This window comes from Neoarthrinium moseri, assembly GCF_022829205.1.
Source record: "Neoarthrinium moseri strain CBS 164.80 chromosome Unknown scaffold1_Wmoseri_CBS_16480, whole genome shotgun sequence".
Taxonomy (NCBI): Eukaryota; Fungi; Ascomycota; class Sordariomycetes; order Amphisphaeriales; family Apiosporaceae; genus Neoarthrinium; species Neoarthrinium moseri.
In genome coordinates, this window is record NW_026055115.1 from 513,605 (window position 1) to 530,498 (window position 16,894).

The 16,894-nt window shown below is 55.7% G+C and overlaps 6 protein-coding genes across 6 annotated transcripts; 3 read left to right on the forward strand and 3 right to left on the reverse strand.

Moving 5' to 3' along the window:
• Positions 1–233: 233 nt before the first annotated feature.
• Positions 234–1,025, reverse strand: JN550_000150 (uncharacterized protein; the record flags this gene model as incomplete). Its single annotated transcript, XM_049312704.1, has 3 exons — positions 234–633; positions 730–857; positions 960–1,025. 3 exons carry the CDS (start codon positions 1,023–1,025, stop codon positions 234–236), a joined length of 594 nt encoding a protein of 197 aa, XP_049177439.1.
• A 557-nt stretch (positions 1,026–1,582) lies between these two features.
• On the forward strand, positions 1,583–4,340 carry JN550_000151 (uncharacterized protein; the record flags this gene model as incomplete). Its single annotated transcript, XM_049312715.1, has 2 exons — positions 1,583–1,927; positions 1,995–4,340. 2 exons carry the CDS (start codon positions 1,583–1,585, stop codon positions 4,338–4,340), a joined length of 2,691 nt encoding a protein of 896 aa, XP_049177440.1.
• A 4,917-nt stretch (positions 4,341–9,257) lies between these two features.
• JN550_000152 (uncharacterized protein) lies at positions 9,258–12,297 on the reverse strand (the record flags this gene model as incomplete). Its single annotated transcript, XM_049312726.1, has 6 exons — positions 9,258–10,212; positions 10,348–11,251; positions 11,306–11,603; positions 11,659–12,008; positions 12,074–12,183; positions 12,260–12,297. 6 exons carry the CDS (start codon positions 12,295–12,297, stop codon positions 9,258–9,260), a joined length of 2,655 nt encoding a protein of 884 aa, XP_049177441.1.
• Positions 12,298–12,422: 125 nt separating this feature from the next.
• Positions 12,423–12,707, reverse strand: JN550_000153 (uncharacterized protein; the record flags this gene model as incomplete). Its single annotated transcript, XM_049312737.1, has 1 exon — positions 12,423–12,707. The coding sequence occupies one exon, from the start codon at positions 12,705–12,707 to the stop codon at positions 12,423–12,425; it is 285 nt and encodes a 94-aa protein (XP_049177442.1).
• Positions 12,708–13,310: 603 nt separating this feature from the next.
• Positions 13,311–14,864, forward strand: JN550_000154 (uncharacterized protein; the record flags this gene model as incomplete). Its single annotated transcript, XM_049312748.1, has 2 exons — positions 13,311–13,670; positions 13,725–14,864. The coding sequence occupies 2 exons, from the start codon at positions 13,311–13,313 to the stop codon at positions 14,862–14,864; spliced, it is 1,500 nt and encodes a 499-aa protein (XP_049177443.1).
• Positions 14,865–15,104: 240 nt separating this feature from the next.
• JN550_000155 (uncharacterized protein) lies at positions 15,105–16,315 on the forward strand (the record flags this gene model as incomplete). Its single annotated transcript, XM_049312759.1, has 3 exons — positions 15,105–15,379; positions 15,625–15,909; positions 16,000–16,315. The coding sequence occupies 3 exons, from the start codon at positions 15,105–15,107 to the stop codon at positions 16,313–16,315; spliced, it is 876 nt and encodes a 291-aa protein (XP_049177444.1).
• Between the last annotated feature and the right edge of the window lie 579 nt (positions 16,316–16,894).

Here is a 16,894-nt window from a genome sequence, read left to right on the forward strand (position 1 = left end):
TGTGCGTTGATACCAAACGGTAATTTGCTTGAATTGCTCAGATAGACACAGCGTGTGCACATGTGACATTCTGTTTCGGTCTTCCTGTTGTGCCTAATACATGAACGCTTTCACCATATACCATCCAATGATGGCCAGGACGCCTCCAGCCAAGATGCACCTTTTGAGGGTATCTCAATATCATACATTCCCATTCACTTTTCGCCCACTCGCATAGCCATACTCAGAGCGACCTATCTCGTCTTGCCGTAGTCATCCTCCATGCGCTGGTCGGCCTCGCGATGGCGGTCGACCTCGCGCATGCGCTCGCTCTGGATGGCACGGCCGAGACCGCCGCGGCCCTCGTCAAAGTCGTCGCGGTACTCGTCGCGGACCTGGCCGCCCGACTTGCCGCGGCCGTACTGGCGGCCCTCCTCGAAGCCCGGATCCAGGTCGGTGCGGATGATGCGCTCGTCCAGCTTGGTGCCGCCGATGTACTTGAGGCAGTCCAGGGCGTCCTGGTGCGTGTAGTACTCGACGAAGCAGAAGCCGCAGGGGGTCTTCTGGAACCGGTCCAGCCCCATGATCAGCCGCTTGACCTCGCCGCACCGCGAGAAGAGGTCGTAGACCTGCTCCTCGGTGGTGTAGAATGAGCTGTGGGGGTGTGTTAACATCTTGTGAGATATCTTGATCTGCCGAGAGTGACGAGATCATGAAACGAGAGGAGAAAACCAAAAGGGGCGGTCTTACAGGTTGCCAACGTAGAGGGTGGTCGCATTGGCCAGAGGGTCCTCCTCGGGCTTCTCCTCGGGCTTGTCGGCCATCTCTGCGTCCCCATCGCGATCCTCTCGACCGCGATCCGGCCTTCTGCGCTTGTTCTGCGGCTGGTCTGTTAGCCTGGTCTTTGGTTTTCATCAAAGGCGTGTGGCGGGCCCGAGTCTTGGGGTTCCCCAGATGGCCCAGATGGGCTAGAAACTCACCCTGCCCTGATAGTAGGCACTGGGCCTGTCCAGTCTCTCGACTGTGCTTCTGTATCCTCCACGCATTTCTGGCCAGTCTCTTTATGCCGTTTCCTGTGGCAGATTATGAGACTGATGTAGGCAGCTTAATCAATTGGGGCTCTCTGAGGACGCAGCTCGAAGTTGTGGAGAGGCTGTGTGAGACTGGACGGCGATGCTGAGTGGATGGATTGATTGATTGATTGAATGAATATGAGAGGCTGACGATGTCAAGATGGAGCTCGGGCCTCTCCAGACAAAGCAGCACCTGAGCTGAGGCTTCGCGCGTTGGAACTTTGGCGCGCTGGAAAATGCAAGGTGCAGGGTGCAGGGATCCCGCCGGACGGATCTGCCCAATCGAAGCTGGCCCGCCTAAAAAAGTCCCGGGTGCGTTGCCCAGCGGCGGCGGCAGCGACCAGCTCCAGCTCCCACGTCGAGGCAGCTCGCCAGGCTCTAGCAGGCCGCCAGGAATCCTCAAGCTACCAACAACCTCACCTTATTAGGCCGGGACAGCTGCTCTTGTTCTCCCTCGAGGCAGACAGACAGACATGTACTTTCGGTGAACCCTGCCACTCGATCCAGCTCACCAGATCCTCCCGCCCACCATGCCCAAGATCAAGGGCTTCGACGCCGCCTGGCTCGCCGACAAGACGGCACCAGGCCACAAGCTGTTCGCGCCATCCAACGATGCCCCCAAGAGCTCGCCCTTCTCCTCCAAGGCCAAGGTCAAGCCGGGCCCGACGCGCACCATCGCCCGCTCCGGCTCCCAGGTCTTCGTCGCCGTGGGCAAGGAGATCCGATGGGCCGACCTCATCGACCTGAGGGAGCGATGGGCGGAAAAGACGACACGGGGCCGCTCCGGCGTGCGCATCAAGCGCGAGGACTCGGCCAGTCTCGGCGACGAGGACGCTATACGGTCTGCCGCTGAAGATGGATATGTAGGGTTTCGTGTAAGTCTATCTGCCTGCTTGCGCGCCACACCTGGAGTCAACCATCACCAACACGCTCACTTCCCAGACATTGAACGTCCCCGTTGGATCCGACATCAAGCAGCTGGTCATATCGCCCTTTTCAGACTACTTGGCTGTTCTCACGACACACACGGTGCGCATCTGCGCCGTGCCGGACCTCGCAAACCTCTCACAGCCCACCAACGATGTAATCAAGCCCAGGTCGTGGACCCTCGGCCCTACCACACATGTGGTCGACCGCTCGCCCATCGCCTCTGCGCTTTGGCACCCGCTGGGCGTCAATGGCTCTGCTCTTGTAACCGTCACCACCGATGCCGTCGTGAGGGTTTGGGAGCTCTCACCCACCGACCGCTGGAGCTTTGATCAGCCCTCGCTTACTATTGACTTGATTAAACTCGCAGACGGTACTTCCCTCGACCAGAATTTCTCCGCCTCGGCCGACACCACTCGTAAAGGCTTCTCGGCCGATTCTTTTGAGATGGATGTTGCTTCCGCTTGCTTTGCTGGTCGCGGATCCGGCGGCTGGGCTCCCATGACGCTCTGGGTCGCCATGCGAGAAGGCGACGTCTACGCCCTGTGTCCTCTGCTCCCAAGCCGATGGTCCCCCCCTCCTACTTTAATTCCGTCTCTTTCGGTTGCCATTGTTGGGAACCTGGCAGCTATCGAAGATGACCCAAATGTGTCACCGGCTGCAAAGCTCTTGGCTCAGCAGCAGCTAGACTGGATGACAGATCTAGACAACCAAGAGCCCGCCGAGGTCAAAGGGCCTCCTGGAGAGATCACCCCAGAAGTATACTCCAGGCCCGAAAGACCAGGCATCGTGCCACGATTGCAAGGACCATTTGAGCTGGATATGAGCGTCGACACCGAGGTGGACATGGACGTGGAGCTGACCGATATTTTTGCCATTGGGCAGAAACTCGACACTGACGAACTTATGATGGGAGAGGATGAGGAACTGGATATCGATGATATTGACCAAGAAGGGCTATCGTTGAACGTCATCTGCCTTCTGTCTTCCAGCGGTCAGTTGCGCATATGCTTAGACCTGGCTGGAGTCGAGGCTCAATGGTTACCACCTCGGAATAGGTTGAGGTTCATCAGGCCTTCAGTGGAAGATGAACGCGTTCCTACTCTTCTCACGTTCCAGACCTTGGACACCTTGAGTAACCTGGAGATGACAGAGGATGCTTGGCCCATGTTCAGCCCCGATGTCACTTCACGCTATGCGTTCTACGTTACCCATCCGTCCAGCATCACCTATGTCTCGTTGGCTCCTTGGGTCTTCCGCCTAGAAAGTGAGCTCCAAGGCGATTCGGAAGCCGGTCTGGACTTCAGGATCGACCTACTCGTCAAGGGGCAAAGCTCCACAAGGCAAAGACTCCACACCGTCCAGGGCGAGAGCTCACATCCCATTCCCGCAGTGGTGGCCATCCGAGATCCTGACCTGGGCTACCTACTATTAACGGCCACCCCTTACGAACCCTTTACTATTTTCTTCGACTCTCCCGAGTATAACCTCGATCCCGTCTATTCTCCTTCGCCCAGCCCTGATAAGGAGGTCGACGTTCAGCCTCTGGACTTCTACGAACCGCGCCCGGCTTTCCAGGCACCACATGCCTTCGAGGAGAACTCGGCCCTGCCGGAGCTACTGGAACGACTGCGGTCAAGTCGGCATAAATCCATTGTCGGCCAGGAGGTGCGCCTGTCGCCAGTGACACTCCAAATATTCACCGATGCCCACCAGCTCCTGAGTGGAGAGACACACCGGTTGGGTAGCGCAGCCTCTGAACTGTTTAGGAGGCTGGAGAGTCTGCAGGTGGAACTCAGGCGACAGATCACCAAAGCCAATGAAGTCAAGGCCCGAGTGGACGCCATCACAGGACAGGATCAGGACCAGGACGGCCAGCCCGAGTCCAGCAACGCCGCCATCGAGCGGAGGCTGCGCGCGGCCAAGGACAGGGGAGAGGCGCTCAGCCAGCGGCTGGAGAGGATGCGCCGCACCGTGAGCAAGGCGACGAGCCGCGAGCTGAGCGACAAGGAGAAGGCGTGGATCCACGAGGTCAAGAGCCTGGACGCTAATATCTCGGGCTCGGCGGCCAGCAGCGTCGCCGTCCCGGCAGAGGGGTCCTCACGCCTCAAGCAGCTTGGGAAGCGCTACGAGGAGGCCCTGTCGCTCAGGGACGAGCTGGTGCCTCAGGCTGAGAGCTTTGGCAGCAAGGCGGCCGAGGACGCAGATGATACCGGTGCTGCTGCCGCGTCCCCCGACATTCGCATCCCCTCGGATCTCAGGAGGGCCAAGATCAACCAGGTCACCAAGTTGCTCGAGCGCGAGACAGCCCTGGTTGATGCGGTGAAGTCCAGGCTCGAGCGGCTGGCTGTGGGTAGCTAGGTTGTCGCGCGGGACGGCGAGGCAGGGGTCATGGGGGCTGTGCAAGAAGTGTTACACTAGATTCGTCGGCCAGACAAATGAAAATCATAGTTCAACAAAGACTGCAGAATCATGGGCATGTCCGACTTGTTAACGGTTGTCACTATGTTTTCCAAGGATTTTCCGCATCCTTGCAAGATATGCAAGATATGCAGGGCACGTTGCTCGCAAGCAACAGGTGCCTCTTTAGTTTACTAGGGTTAGGCATGGACCTGTAATAATGCTGAGGGCCGACGTGCTACATACATGTCGCGTTTCTTTTCGGCGGGGCTTGCATCCAGATAACAATAGGATGTTCTATTTCCTCTTTGGGACACACCATTCTTCCCCAAACCCGGAACCAAGTGCAGAGCTGTACCAGCCGATATACTACACATAGTACATTGAGAGCCTTCCTCGCGCAAACAATAAAATCAAGCTCTGGGCAGTATTACTTGATCAGTTAAAAGAAAGTATGATGGGCTCGAGCGATTATGTATTCCGCCCTTCTCCGACTCGTCCTGGCCAGGTCTTGCCGCTTTTTTTGGGGTGTTGTTCCGGGCGAACGTTTACAGGGGGTCCCACCCAACTACGGTAGCGCAATCTTGAATATGCAGCTAGCATTGGACACGCTTTTTCTTACCTTCATATATTAAGCTGAACGAGCTCATGAGCTCCACGCATTCCACTGAGCTCATGACATTGTGACGAGCTCAAGCATTGCTACCCCGCCCAGGCCGCTGGCCATTCATAGTACACGGACAGACAGACTACGAGTGACTTCAAGGTAGACCTAGCACCGCACCCAGCCTCGTTGATCCTGTATGGCAGGCTTTTGGTCTATAGCAGCCGAAGTTTATAAAAGCCTCTATCTTCTCCCATGTGTAGGGGAAACCTGCGTCTTTCTGCACCTTATCTTGACATGCAGTTGCTGTCAGCTTTTTGAATGCAGTCCACGTTCACTTCCGCCAAGCAATGCGACCCTTTGCTACATTGAAACTCAACACCACACTCTCCCTGTTTTTATAGACTTGATGGAAATCTCGCTCGAAGCAATCATTGCTATTGTCGGCGTGATCGTGGCGCTACCGCCTGTGGTTCTTGTCCTATGCAATTGTCACAGGTCCCGGGCTGCACATGGTATGGAGATGCTGTCCGTTAGTATCTATTTGGTCAAGGAGTGCAAAGCTAATTAGGTTCAACCCGTTTAGGTCAAGGTGCGGTTGGCGCTATACCCGCAGCGTTGGATCTCTATACCATCAGCGCTAAGTTCAAGATCCGCCGGCGCCAATAACATGCGAGGCGCGCTGTAGAGTGTGCTGCAAGATCGAAGAAGGTACTTTTTTGGGTCCGCAGCCAGGTTGGTAGTGCGACCGTCTTACGGCTTGGGAGAGGCGACAGATCACTTTGCTTAGTAGCAATATTTGAGGGTGGAGCAGGTCTTATTACTATAGCAAGAACATGTCGTTGATATCTTTTCTTACGAGGAAGTCTGTGGCATGAATAAACGCTTCCATATTGCATTCCTATGCAACGAAGCTCATAATCGACGGTTGGGCGTCGAAGTGCCACATTCGTAAGATACTATGGGTAGGACCGTAAGAGAAGAACACGAGCTGTTCCACCAGACACTTGCAACCCGAAATGAGAGATATCTTGCAGAAATAGGCACCCGCTGTTCTTTTCCGGCTTCTTGGTAAGTAAGCTTAGAACCCCAAATTCCTAGTATAGATATCACTGCTTCCAACCAGGTACATACACGTGCTTCTCTTGTGGAGAAGCACAAATCGGGGTCCTACACACTGTGCAAGCCTGCAGACAGAAACGGTTACTACCAAGGGGTGGCTTGGCTAATCATGTACTCTATACGCCTGGTCCCAGCAACCACCGCCATCATTCTTTGCGACTCTCTATGATCCTGACGCTTCCGGTCTGCTCGTCTTGTTCGAGATTGAGAAAGGTCCACCAGTCATCAATTGGTCCTTCAGCATGCTGGCGTCGCCATGCATCTCGGTTCTTCATTATTGGATCAACCCCCTTGTCAGGGACTACGTGTTCTTGGGCCTTCGACTGCTTATCCCTGAAATTTACTGTACCTCTGAGTTTTGAACCTGATCTGGCTGATAGAGAGGTGCCATTGGCGTGGCCTCTATTTGGTCACTCGATCGCCCGACTTGCGAGAAGAGCAGTCCATCAATTGCATTCCGCCCCATACATCTTGGTTTGGGTCAGGTCCCCACCCCTGCCAACAAGGTCTGATAGGCACAATTCCACTGAAATAGTTGGCCCTGCGCTACCCCACACGCTTTGCGTGCATAAGGACGGAGATGCGCTATGCATACTACGATTTTCAACAACTTTGGATTGCCATTCTGCAGTAAGTGATGGGATATGAGTACCTCAATCTCTCGACACTGATAAGGACGGAAGTCTTACACCCCATCCTTCCTGGAGTCAAAGCTTCAGCCAACCTGATCCAAAGGGACAAAGCCGCAAGCCCGTCCCGTCCCCCAAATCCATCCTCTTGGCCTTGAATCTCGGTGACCAATACCTTGGATTCAATGGAAGTATCCCTCGAAGCATTAGTAGGCCTCAAAGGGGTACTCGTGGGACTGCCACCTGTACTTCTCATTCTCTACAACTGCTGGAGGTCTCGGGTAATACGTGGTGAGTTGTGGCAATGCTATGTCAAATTAGATACACCAAATACTATTCGTGATCTGACCGGCACTTCACAAACAGACTCCACCCGTTTAATTGAGAGCGGAACTAAGACCATTACCCGGCCCTCGGTGTTAGGTTGCGACATGATCAGCGCGAAATTCAAAGTCCGCCGTCGTTAGTAATACCGGAGGCTATATGTGTTGATCTAGGTACGCGTTTGGTCTATGAGGGAAATAAATGGTGTCGTTGGCCCAAGGGCGAACACACAAGAAAAATACAATGAAGAAGATCCATTTTCACGTGATTGGTTGTTTGCGGAGAACAGGTCTTCGAAGCGCCCACGAGTGCACAAGCGTCTGAGTGACTCTGCTGGAATATATTAAATACATCAGTCTTATTGGTATATCGTAAAGAACCCAGGAGGGCAGGCACTTCACTTCTCGTGCCGCCGAAGGGCCTACCCTTTAGCAGGGTCTTGCCCTGGGAACTGCATGGTACACAAGGCTGCTTCTGTTGCAGTCTTAAGACGAATGAGCTGAGGCTCCACGTGGGGTCAATCCTCCTCAGGCTGCTTCTGTTGCAGTCTTAAGACGAATGAGCTGAGGCTCCGCGCGGGGTCGATCCTCCTTCACCTTCATTCTTCTTCCAAGTAGGCTGCATTACCGAACTTGCTCCAATTTCGCGGGGTTGCCCGCAGCATGACATTGAATTTGTTGTGAGAGCTGCTGTCTTAGCACGAAAATGCCTTGGAAAACACCCATCGTCGTCGAGAGAACACGCAAGCGTGTCGGATTGAGGTTCATGGTACCTGTACCACCGTTTCTACTTGGTGTGGTCCAGATCTGACTTATAGTCAATTAGGTTCGACTCGTTTAAGTGAAGGTGGAGCTATGCCTACACACGCTGCGGAGGACTTCTATACGATTAGTGCTGACCTTAAGATTCATCGCCGCCGGTGAAAGTTAGGGACGCAGTGAATTGCATCGTTGGGTGATGGAGTGCACCTGTACGTTTCCCAGCAGTACTTAATAACACGATAGAAGCTACACTAAAAGATACGTTCTGAAAATGGCGAGGCTAATACAGAGCTGCCCGACCAATGGCAGAGCGAATGAGTTGTCCATGGTGCCGCAAAGGTTACCCCCGCAGCTGCATGATACATGGCTGATAGTGAGAACTGGGCTATGCCACATCCAACGATAGATATAAATTCTTGCGTCGACGTCCACGAAAAATTAGTTCTCTCATTCTTCGTCCATGGGTTTGTAGCTTGAACTTCAATCAGGCTTGATCTATTCACACAGTCGCCTCTTCTCTGGAGATACAACCCCTGCCACTTTTGAGTATCTCCATTAGACTACAGTCTTTCTTCTCCTGTCGGCTTTAATGGAGTTCTCGCTCGAAGCAATTATCGCAGCGGTTGGGATTATTGTGGCACTGCCGCCTATGGCCCTGGTTCTTCATAACTGCTGGAGGGCTCGACGAGCAACGCGTGGTAAGACATCTGTATCCCACTTACATGTGTCAGGCGTGAGCATCGACATCTAACCTCATACCCAGGTTCAACCCATATGGACAGACCTATGCCCGCATCCTTGGATTCCTATATCATCAACGCCGAGTTCAGAATCCGCCGTCGTCAGTGAACCGAACCGTTGAAACGCCATGGGCTTAGAGAAACCGATGACACTCAGGGATATCAAAGAAGGTGATTGGATGATAGCTAGAGCCAGAACACACAGGAGACATCCTTCTTTTCAAAGATATATATTCATTGATGCTACTGCATTATCGCCTGGGCGAGGCGAGGGACCAGTCTCTGTCACGCAAGTTGCCCTGCTTCAGACGGCCATGTACTGTATGGCAGCTAAACAGACTGAAGCCCATACGCATTCTTTTACTTCTTCCCCTTTCCATTCCAAAATCGGTGATGCTCTTGTTCCTCCATCTAGCGGAAGCACCTGGCGTGATGTGATTGCTCCTTTGGGTGATACTCGAATCTTGGGTGTTTCCCGCGCCGGTACCCCCTTCGGCGCGTGCTGTAGATGCAAATACGAATTATTACTCATCCTTCAAGAAACCAAGCAGGCTCCGTCACGGCTTGTCAACAATGCCAGCAAAAGTTTGCTTCCGTCGACGATAGATATAACCTGAAGCGGGATCGAGATCCTGCTGCCGTGGCCGTCTGTTTCGTGGTCTCAGTGGGGAGGACCTTGGCTCTGGACGGGGACGTCTCTAATCCCATCGTCCACCCTCCCGCTCCTCCTCTAGACGCTTCATGCGCTCCTCCGCGTCGCCGTAGACGGCCTCGCTGCGACGGTTCTTACGGCGGCCGCCGCGGTCGTCACTGGACTCTCGCCCCCGCTTGAGGCCGGCAGCTCCACCGAGGCCGGCCATACGTTGAGCCTCTTTCAACAGTCGCTCGCGATCACGCGCCTCGCGCTCTAGAGTATGGGGATCCTTGGCGGGCCCGGTAGGGGCCCCCTTTGGTGCGTTGCTGGTGGAAGCATGGGAGCCGCGGCGTGGGGCAGACATCTCGCTGTCCCGTCGGGATGGCCTCGACTTGGAGCTCGCACCCTTAATGGAGAACTCGCCCTTTGAGCCGCCGCCCCTGCTAGATAAGTTGGTGCTTGCACGAGGGCCGGTTGGGGGGTTGAATTCCTTCCCACTAGACTCGACGGGCGTAGGAGGCTCAGGCGACGCTTTCCGACTGCTTCTCTGGCGGTGGTCACGGTCCCGATCACGCTCCCGGTCGCGGTCCTTTCTGCGGTCCTTATCCCGAGCTCTATCGCGGTCTCGCTCCCTCTCCCTATCTCTGTCACGTTCCCGATCGTAGTCATGGTGTGAGCGGTGGCTCGACTTCTTGCGGTAGTCGCGATCGCTGTCCCGGTCCCGATCCCGGTCCCTATCCCGGTCACGATGACTACGATGTCCGGAGCGCTTGTGGTCGCGGTCCCGGTCTGGGGACGCGGAGCGGGATCTGTCATCATGTTTGTCGTCCCTGGAACGGCCCTTGTAGTCATCCTCGTCCCTTGTCGACCGCCTACTTCTATGTCTGCGACGTCGGCTGTCATCGTCGCGGTCGTCGCCGGAGGCTGATTCGGATCGGTGCCGCCTGTGTCGACGGGTCTCTTTACGATCCTTGCTGCGGCTCCGACTTCGGCTGCGGCTACGACCTTTGGAGTGGGATCTAGATTGATCATGGTCTCTGTCATGGTCTCCATCTCCTCCCTTCTCCTGATCGTGATCATGCTCCTTGTCATGTTCGGAGCGACGCTGGTCTGCCTCCTGAGTAGTATGACGAGAACTGTGTCGGGAGGCTGACCTGCCGTCCTGAATAGGGCTCTCCACAACCGGGGACTTGGTGAGAGTAGGGACTGGGTCTTGAATGAAGCCTCGAGCGCGAAGGTGAAGGGTACTGGTGTTTGGTAAGCCCTGACGCATCGCCTTGGGTCCGGTTGGTGCATTCAGCGGTGCAGCTGGTGCAGCAGGCGCAGTGGGGGGCATGACGCCCATGCCATACGAAGGGCCATGTGAGCGTGAATACGGAGCTGCAGGGAGAACATCACCATTGGCCACGGCAGAGTCATCATGAGCTTCTCCTGGGGCATTGCTTGTAGGTACTTGTCCTGTGCTGTCCTGGATACCGTTGCCCGTGTCACCACTCTCCGCGTGCTCCCCGTTCTGCCCGTCGGTTCCAGCCTGGTCCTCTCCTGAGCGGATTGCCCTTCCAAATTCGTCGGTATTGGCACCCTTCTGTACCTCGCCGGACCCCTCGGCGTCGTTCTGCTGTTCCTCGTAGCCGGCAGACTGCTGGGCGATCTTGCCAGCCCACATCTGCTGGCCCTGGTGGCGAGGGCCGTATCCCTGGTTGTAGCCGGCATGGCCGAAGCCCTGGTTATTGTACCAGCGGCCACGTCCGCCTCGTCCACGGTAGTTTCCTCGGCCGAAGGCGTTGTACTGGTTATTGCCATAGTTACCTTGATTGTAGCCTCCACGGTAGCCAGGGTTAAAATTGTTGCCAAAGTCACCATTGCCCATGCCAGAAGCATTTGGATTGAAATTATCTTGCCAGGATTGCTGATCGTTCCAGCCATTGTTGCCCCCATTGAAGCCATTCATGCCCATATTCATCATGTTCATGCCGCTCATGCCCATGCCTTGCGCCCCGAAGCCTCCGTTCATGTACATGTTCTGCATCGCCGACGGGTCCATGTTCATACCCATTCCTACGGCGGCTTTAGTGGAAGGTTGAGAGGTAAAAGGGGGGGCGAGTGGCTTACCCATCATCGGAAACCCCCCGAAGGCGCCGGGGTTCATTCCGTTCTGCATCATCATCATCTGGAGTTGCATGGGGTTCATCTCGCCTGCGTTGAAGTTCATTCCGCTGTAGTCGCCGTTCATGTCGGACTCCTCGTCCAAGCCTTGCCCCTCCTGGTCTTCGGGATCCTGGCCATCCGCACCCTCGTTGATGCTATCCAGGGGCTGGGCATCGGCATCATCCTGACCACTGGGCACCAGAGCTTGCTCCTCTCCACCACTGGCACCTTGATCGCCTGACTGTTCCGACGTAGGCTGGCCCTAGAAAAGATATTAGAACGAGCATTCAAACCCCAATAATCAAGAAGTAGCCTACATGTTGCGTGGGGATGTCGCTAGGTTTGTCGCGGGCGATTTGGTCATCTGCCGTCGCGGACTGGTCAGGCTCGGTTGGTGCGGGCGTGTGCTCGTCCTTGACCGGAGCAGGAGACTCTTGGATTGGTCCGGCGGGAGGTTTTGCGAGGGCCGGGGTGGGTGTGGGTGTTGGCTCGACGGGGGTGGGAGGTGCAGAGCCGTTGGCCTTGGGGCGGGCAGCCTCGCGCTTCTTCTCTTCGGTCTTCAGGAAGACTCTGATAGTGGTTCGGAGCGACTTGTAGACGGTGCAGTCGTCGCCAGAGACAGGCGAGTGCTCGCATACGGGACACGAAGACGGCAGTGTGGATTGGCCTGGAGAGAGTCAGCGGGGGAAGTTCGAGTGTGTCTCGGGGACGACGCCCGGTCATGTCACATACAGCTCTCGCATATGGCAGTCTCGCAGCAGGGCAGTCGGAAAGCGTTGACTGCGAGCTTGCTGCAGATTGCGCATCGCAGTTTCGTAGGCAGCTCGTCCTGGGTCAGGGAGCTAGACGGGAGACGGTCAGTATCGTGGGTGACGTTGTCAATTCCGGCGGCGTGCGCTGCGCCAGACATGGGCATACCTTGCAAGCTCGACCTGGGCGGGCGTGAGGGCGGCCATGTTGGCTGACTTGGTTCGTTTGCGATGCACGGCAATGCGGCCGGACCAAGACAGGTGTGCCGATGGTGTCGTCGAACGGTCGATGGGCAGCGAGAAAGCGTCGAGACTGGGAAATCTCTCGGCTGTTAATGCTGTTGCTGGACCATGGCCAGGATACGGGTGCGCGTGTCAACCTTGGTTGGGGCCGGGGCGACGAGAAGGAGCAGCGGTGCGTGGAAGATGTTGTGGTACGGTAGTGATTCTGATGAGGTGGAGTCGGCCTGGTTGCAAAGTGCACGATTCTTCAACGCGCGATGCGACTCACGAGGGCGTTGGCCTTTGGCTGGGGTCTGGCGGGTCTGGTCGCTGGTCGACTGCTCGCTAGCCCGAATTTTTGCATGGTCTGTGCTGGCCGCTCCATTCCATTTCATCCGGTCCCTGGGTTTTACATACTACGGTTACGGTACCATAGTATACAGGTATCCGTCTGGCTGGCAGGCAACATTCCCTGAACCACTCAGATGCGCACTCCAAGGCTCCCGGCACGATCAGTCGCCGTAGCCTTGTTGATCACTGCAGTATCTTGACTGCCAGGAAAGGCGTTGAAGTTTTCTGCCAGATGCAGCCACGGCCCCCAACCTGGAAGTCACTGTAACCCTTCCGATCGTACTGCGCATCCGTGGGAGCTTGGGCCCACGCGCCTGCGCCTGCGCCTGCACCAGGGATGGATCCAATGTCACTGCCTGACCTTACCTAGGCAAGTTAGGTCCCTAGGGGTTGCTTTGGCGCCCCGTAGCCTAGGTACCTAGGTTCAGTAGCCTCGCCGAATACCTACCCCCCCTACCTGCAGCTACGTAGTTCCAGGGTCCCTCAACCACCAGACCAGCTTCAGGACCATCAACAACTAGCAGATATACAACAGCCAACGCCAACTGGTCCTGTATACACTTACGCCGCCCTCGAGGACCGAGGACCGAGAAAGCCGGCGGTTTCCCAGCACTAGATCTCATTGTTGCAATTTACCATAATCCACAATGCGCCAAAGGACCACGTTCTTCCACCGCGACGAGGACGCTATACAGCCGTCTTCCATCAAGGTCAAGGGCCGCTCCATCTCCGGACCCGATATCACCGCTGTTCGCGAGGACCGCTTCACCCTAGGCCTTGACGAGCTTCCCTCCGACCTCAAGGAGCTGCTGACCAACATCAGCGAGCTGCACCTACGCTGGGCCAGCCCAGCTCGCTATGACACCTTGGGCCCATGGACCTCGAGGCTCCCCCCCGGCCTGCACGTCTTCTACACCCCACAGCACGACGACGCGACCGGCCCCAGAGATCCCATCTGCGCCTTTCTCCGTGGCTTCATGCCCCAAGAGAACTGCACTGATTCACTAGTAAGCCGCCCACCAATGTCACCACCCTGATCGCTTCTGCTCACTCCATACTAGGACCACTTCTCTCAACTTCCATACGACCGCTTCTCCCATGCAACCGCCTATCAGTCATACTACCCGTCCCGCTCTCTATCTGCCTTTGCCGAATATGCGTCGCAGTACCTATGCTCTGCATCCGACGACGGCTGCAAGACACGCATGCGTGCGCTTGACCAGGCCAAATCCTTTGACTTTTCATACGACACCATATCACATGTAGTTAAGGTCACCGTGCTATGGGGTCACCAGAAGCAGCCGCTTGATATCACCTCGCATTCCGACCACAGAGTCGAGGTGGGCCTGCTCGTTCCAGATAGCACCGGTGCTATCGAAGACCACGAGCTCGGTGTTGCTGGCCTGCTCACCATCCTGGGCGAGGATTCGAACCCATCGCCGGTTCTCTTCTCCTTCCCAGCCCGGCACAAGTCGGCCGGAGCCACCTTCTCGGCCGAGTTTCTCTCTCCACTCGGCCTGCACCCAACCATGCAACTGCAAGTCGATTCGTCTGAGCCTCCAATGAAGGACTCCTTCTGCTCTCTTCACGCCTATTTCACGCTACCAAACACCATCTTTGCGGATAAATATCAGCTCGATGACCCCCTCTTCCTGGCTTCCAAAAACCTGACAGCATTACGTTACATTAGTCAGCCCATCGATTTGGAGGCGCCGAGCTACGTCATGAAACTCTGGGGTTCAAGCCTTTTGCTGGAGCTGAAGCCGCCAGCAGAGGATGAAGCCGTTGCATTCACCGCTGAGGTGCCGCTTCACTTGCGCTACCAGGTGCCGCAAGACGGCGGCGAAGAATCTGTCACAACACCCTACCCCGCCGTCTTCTGGGCTTGTGCAGCTGAGGAAGGCACCAAGTTTCCGAACAGCCCCTTTGACCGGGTAAATATTGGCTATGACGGACTGTTCGGGCCAAGGACATTGTTCTGGCACCTAGACCCTGCCCCACAGGAAGGTGTCAAGGACCTTATGTTGACTGATTCTGTACCTGTGCTGGACCTGGGGCAGGCATTACTGATCAGCCCGCTCACTGCTGCTGTAGTAGTGGCGGGTTTTGCTTGGGTCGTATGGAAGCTCGTAGCTGTTTTCATGAAATCTGGGTACGGTGCACAGCAAAGCCCCGGAAGGGAAGTCAAGAAGACGCAATAAGTAACTACAAGCAGTATCGCGCATCCAATAGTTGACAACTCAAGTCCTCGTTATAGAACAGCCATAGACATGATGGGGGTCGTTATGTAATACAGCCGCTAATCCCTGCCAGTATTTAGTAAAACCTAGGGGCGTCATTGGCCAATCACCTGATGGTACGACAGTCGTTCCTCGTCAACTGTATGAAGCACTCGGGCATTTACAATGAACCTTACATGACAGCACCCATCCAGGTAAACAATGTTTCCTTACATAGTAGGAGGCTTCGCCATCCTCCTCTTCTTCTATCAGCCCGTGGTTGAGTTTTTCTCTCCAGACTCGGGCCGCGTCATCCCGCACACGCCGCGTCCTGCCATCAATGAGTCCCTCTTAGCCATAGACGCAGCCAATGAGACGGCGCCGCTCAACTGTCCCGAAGATGCATACTCGGTGCATATCCTCTCCAAGGCGCCACTGGTCATCTATGTAGAGAATTTTATATCCAAGGCGGAAAGAGACAACTTGCTCGAACTCAGGTATGTAGGCTCGAGCTCCTCGAAGTCATCTGCATTTTCGAGCCTCCGTCATCTTGGCCCAAAGCCCTCCCAGCAGTTGGTCACCCTTTACAGCACAGCCCGCTTCTATGTATCAGTATAGCTCCAGGACTAGTCCAAAGCAGTAGCAATGATAACTCCCACCTCATCCCGCCCTTCCGGTCCCCCCAACCCTCACCATAGTTACCAAACGCTGGACTGACACTTGGGCCCCCTCGACCCCCCAGCGAGCCGCTCTTCACGCCCTCGACCCTGACCAGCGACGGGCGCACGACGTACCAGGACGCCTCGGTGCGCGACTCGGCCGTGGCGCTGCTGCCGCGCACCGACGCCGTGCGGTGCGTCGAGCGGCGCGCCCTCGCGCTGCAGGGCTGGCGCCGCGACCTCTGGGTCGAGCGCCTGCGCACCCAGCGCTACGTCGCCGCCGGCCACTACGCCCACCACTTCGACTGGGGCTCCGGCGCCCGCGGCTGGGGCCGCGTCAGCAGCATGATGGTCTGGGTCGCTGCTGAGTGAGTCCCCCGCCCTTTTTCTTGGTTCTTGGTTCGATTTCTTCTGGGGATGACTGCGTGACTGGCTAGTGGCTGACTATATCCACGTAGGAATCTCGAGGGCGGAGGCACGGAGTTCCCGCTACTGAGGAAGAACGGCGACGGGGATAAGTGGTGTCGATGGGTTGAATGTCCCGGTGGGTCAGAGGGCAGACCTAGCGATGAGTCTCGCGAAGATCGGGTCCCAGAGGAGGAGGACGGGCTCGGCGTCACGTTCAAGCCAGTGGCAGGAAATGCCGTGTTCTGGGAAAACTTCAGACCCGATGGCACGGGCAGGGGGTGGGAGGAGACTTGGCACGCCGGGCTGCCGGTCAAGTCCGGGGTTAAGGTCGGCCTAAACATCTGGAGCTGGGGTCGGTTGGACTAAGATCAGGACTGCCAATGCTCAAAGGATGTACTGTAGCCTGTTTAAGATTGTAAATCTTCATTTTCACATCAGTGTTGTACTTCGCTTAGGTCTGCACCTGTGCTACTACTCCGGGCATGCTGACTACGACTCTTTCAACCGCATCCAGCAGGCACTATGCCGTTTACTGCTGGTGTTGGGAAAGCCGTGGTCGCTACATCATTTCAATGGTTAGATGACAGCCATAAAACGCTTATAATCTTATTTCAAGAAAAAGTGTAAGAATAGGAACAATCTTTGTAGTGTGGGTTAGGCAGGTATGCGCGCGTGATAATGGAAGATCTATAGCCTAACTTAGCGGCAAATACCTTCCCACTGTCAGTAATTTGAGAACTCTCTTGTTCCAAGGATTTACAGGCATTTTCATAGACTTTAAAGTCAGAGCGGTGCTGTATTCGCCGTATTCGGAGTATAATTTCCAGAGCTCCTAGCGTTATCGAGACTCAAGGTCACGAGGAGCTACTCGGGAATAACCTCGAAAGGATTTGCCTTGGTTCTAACAGAAAATAGTGGAGATACTACTAAGAAGGCACATTGCAA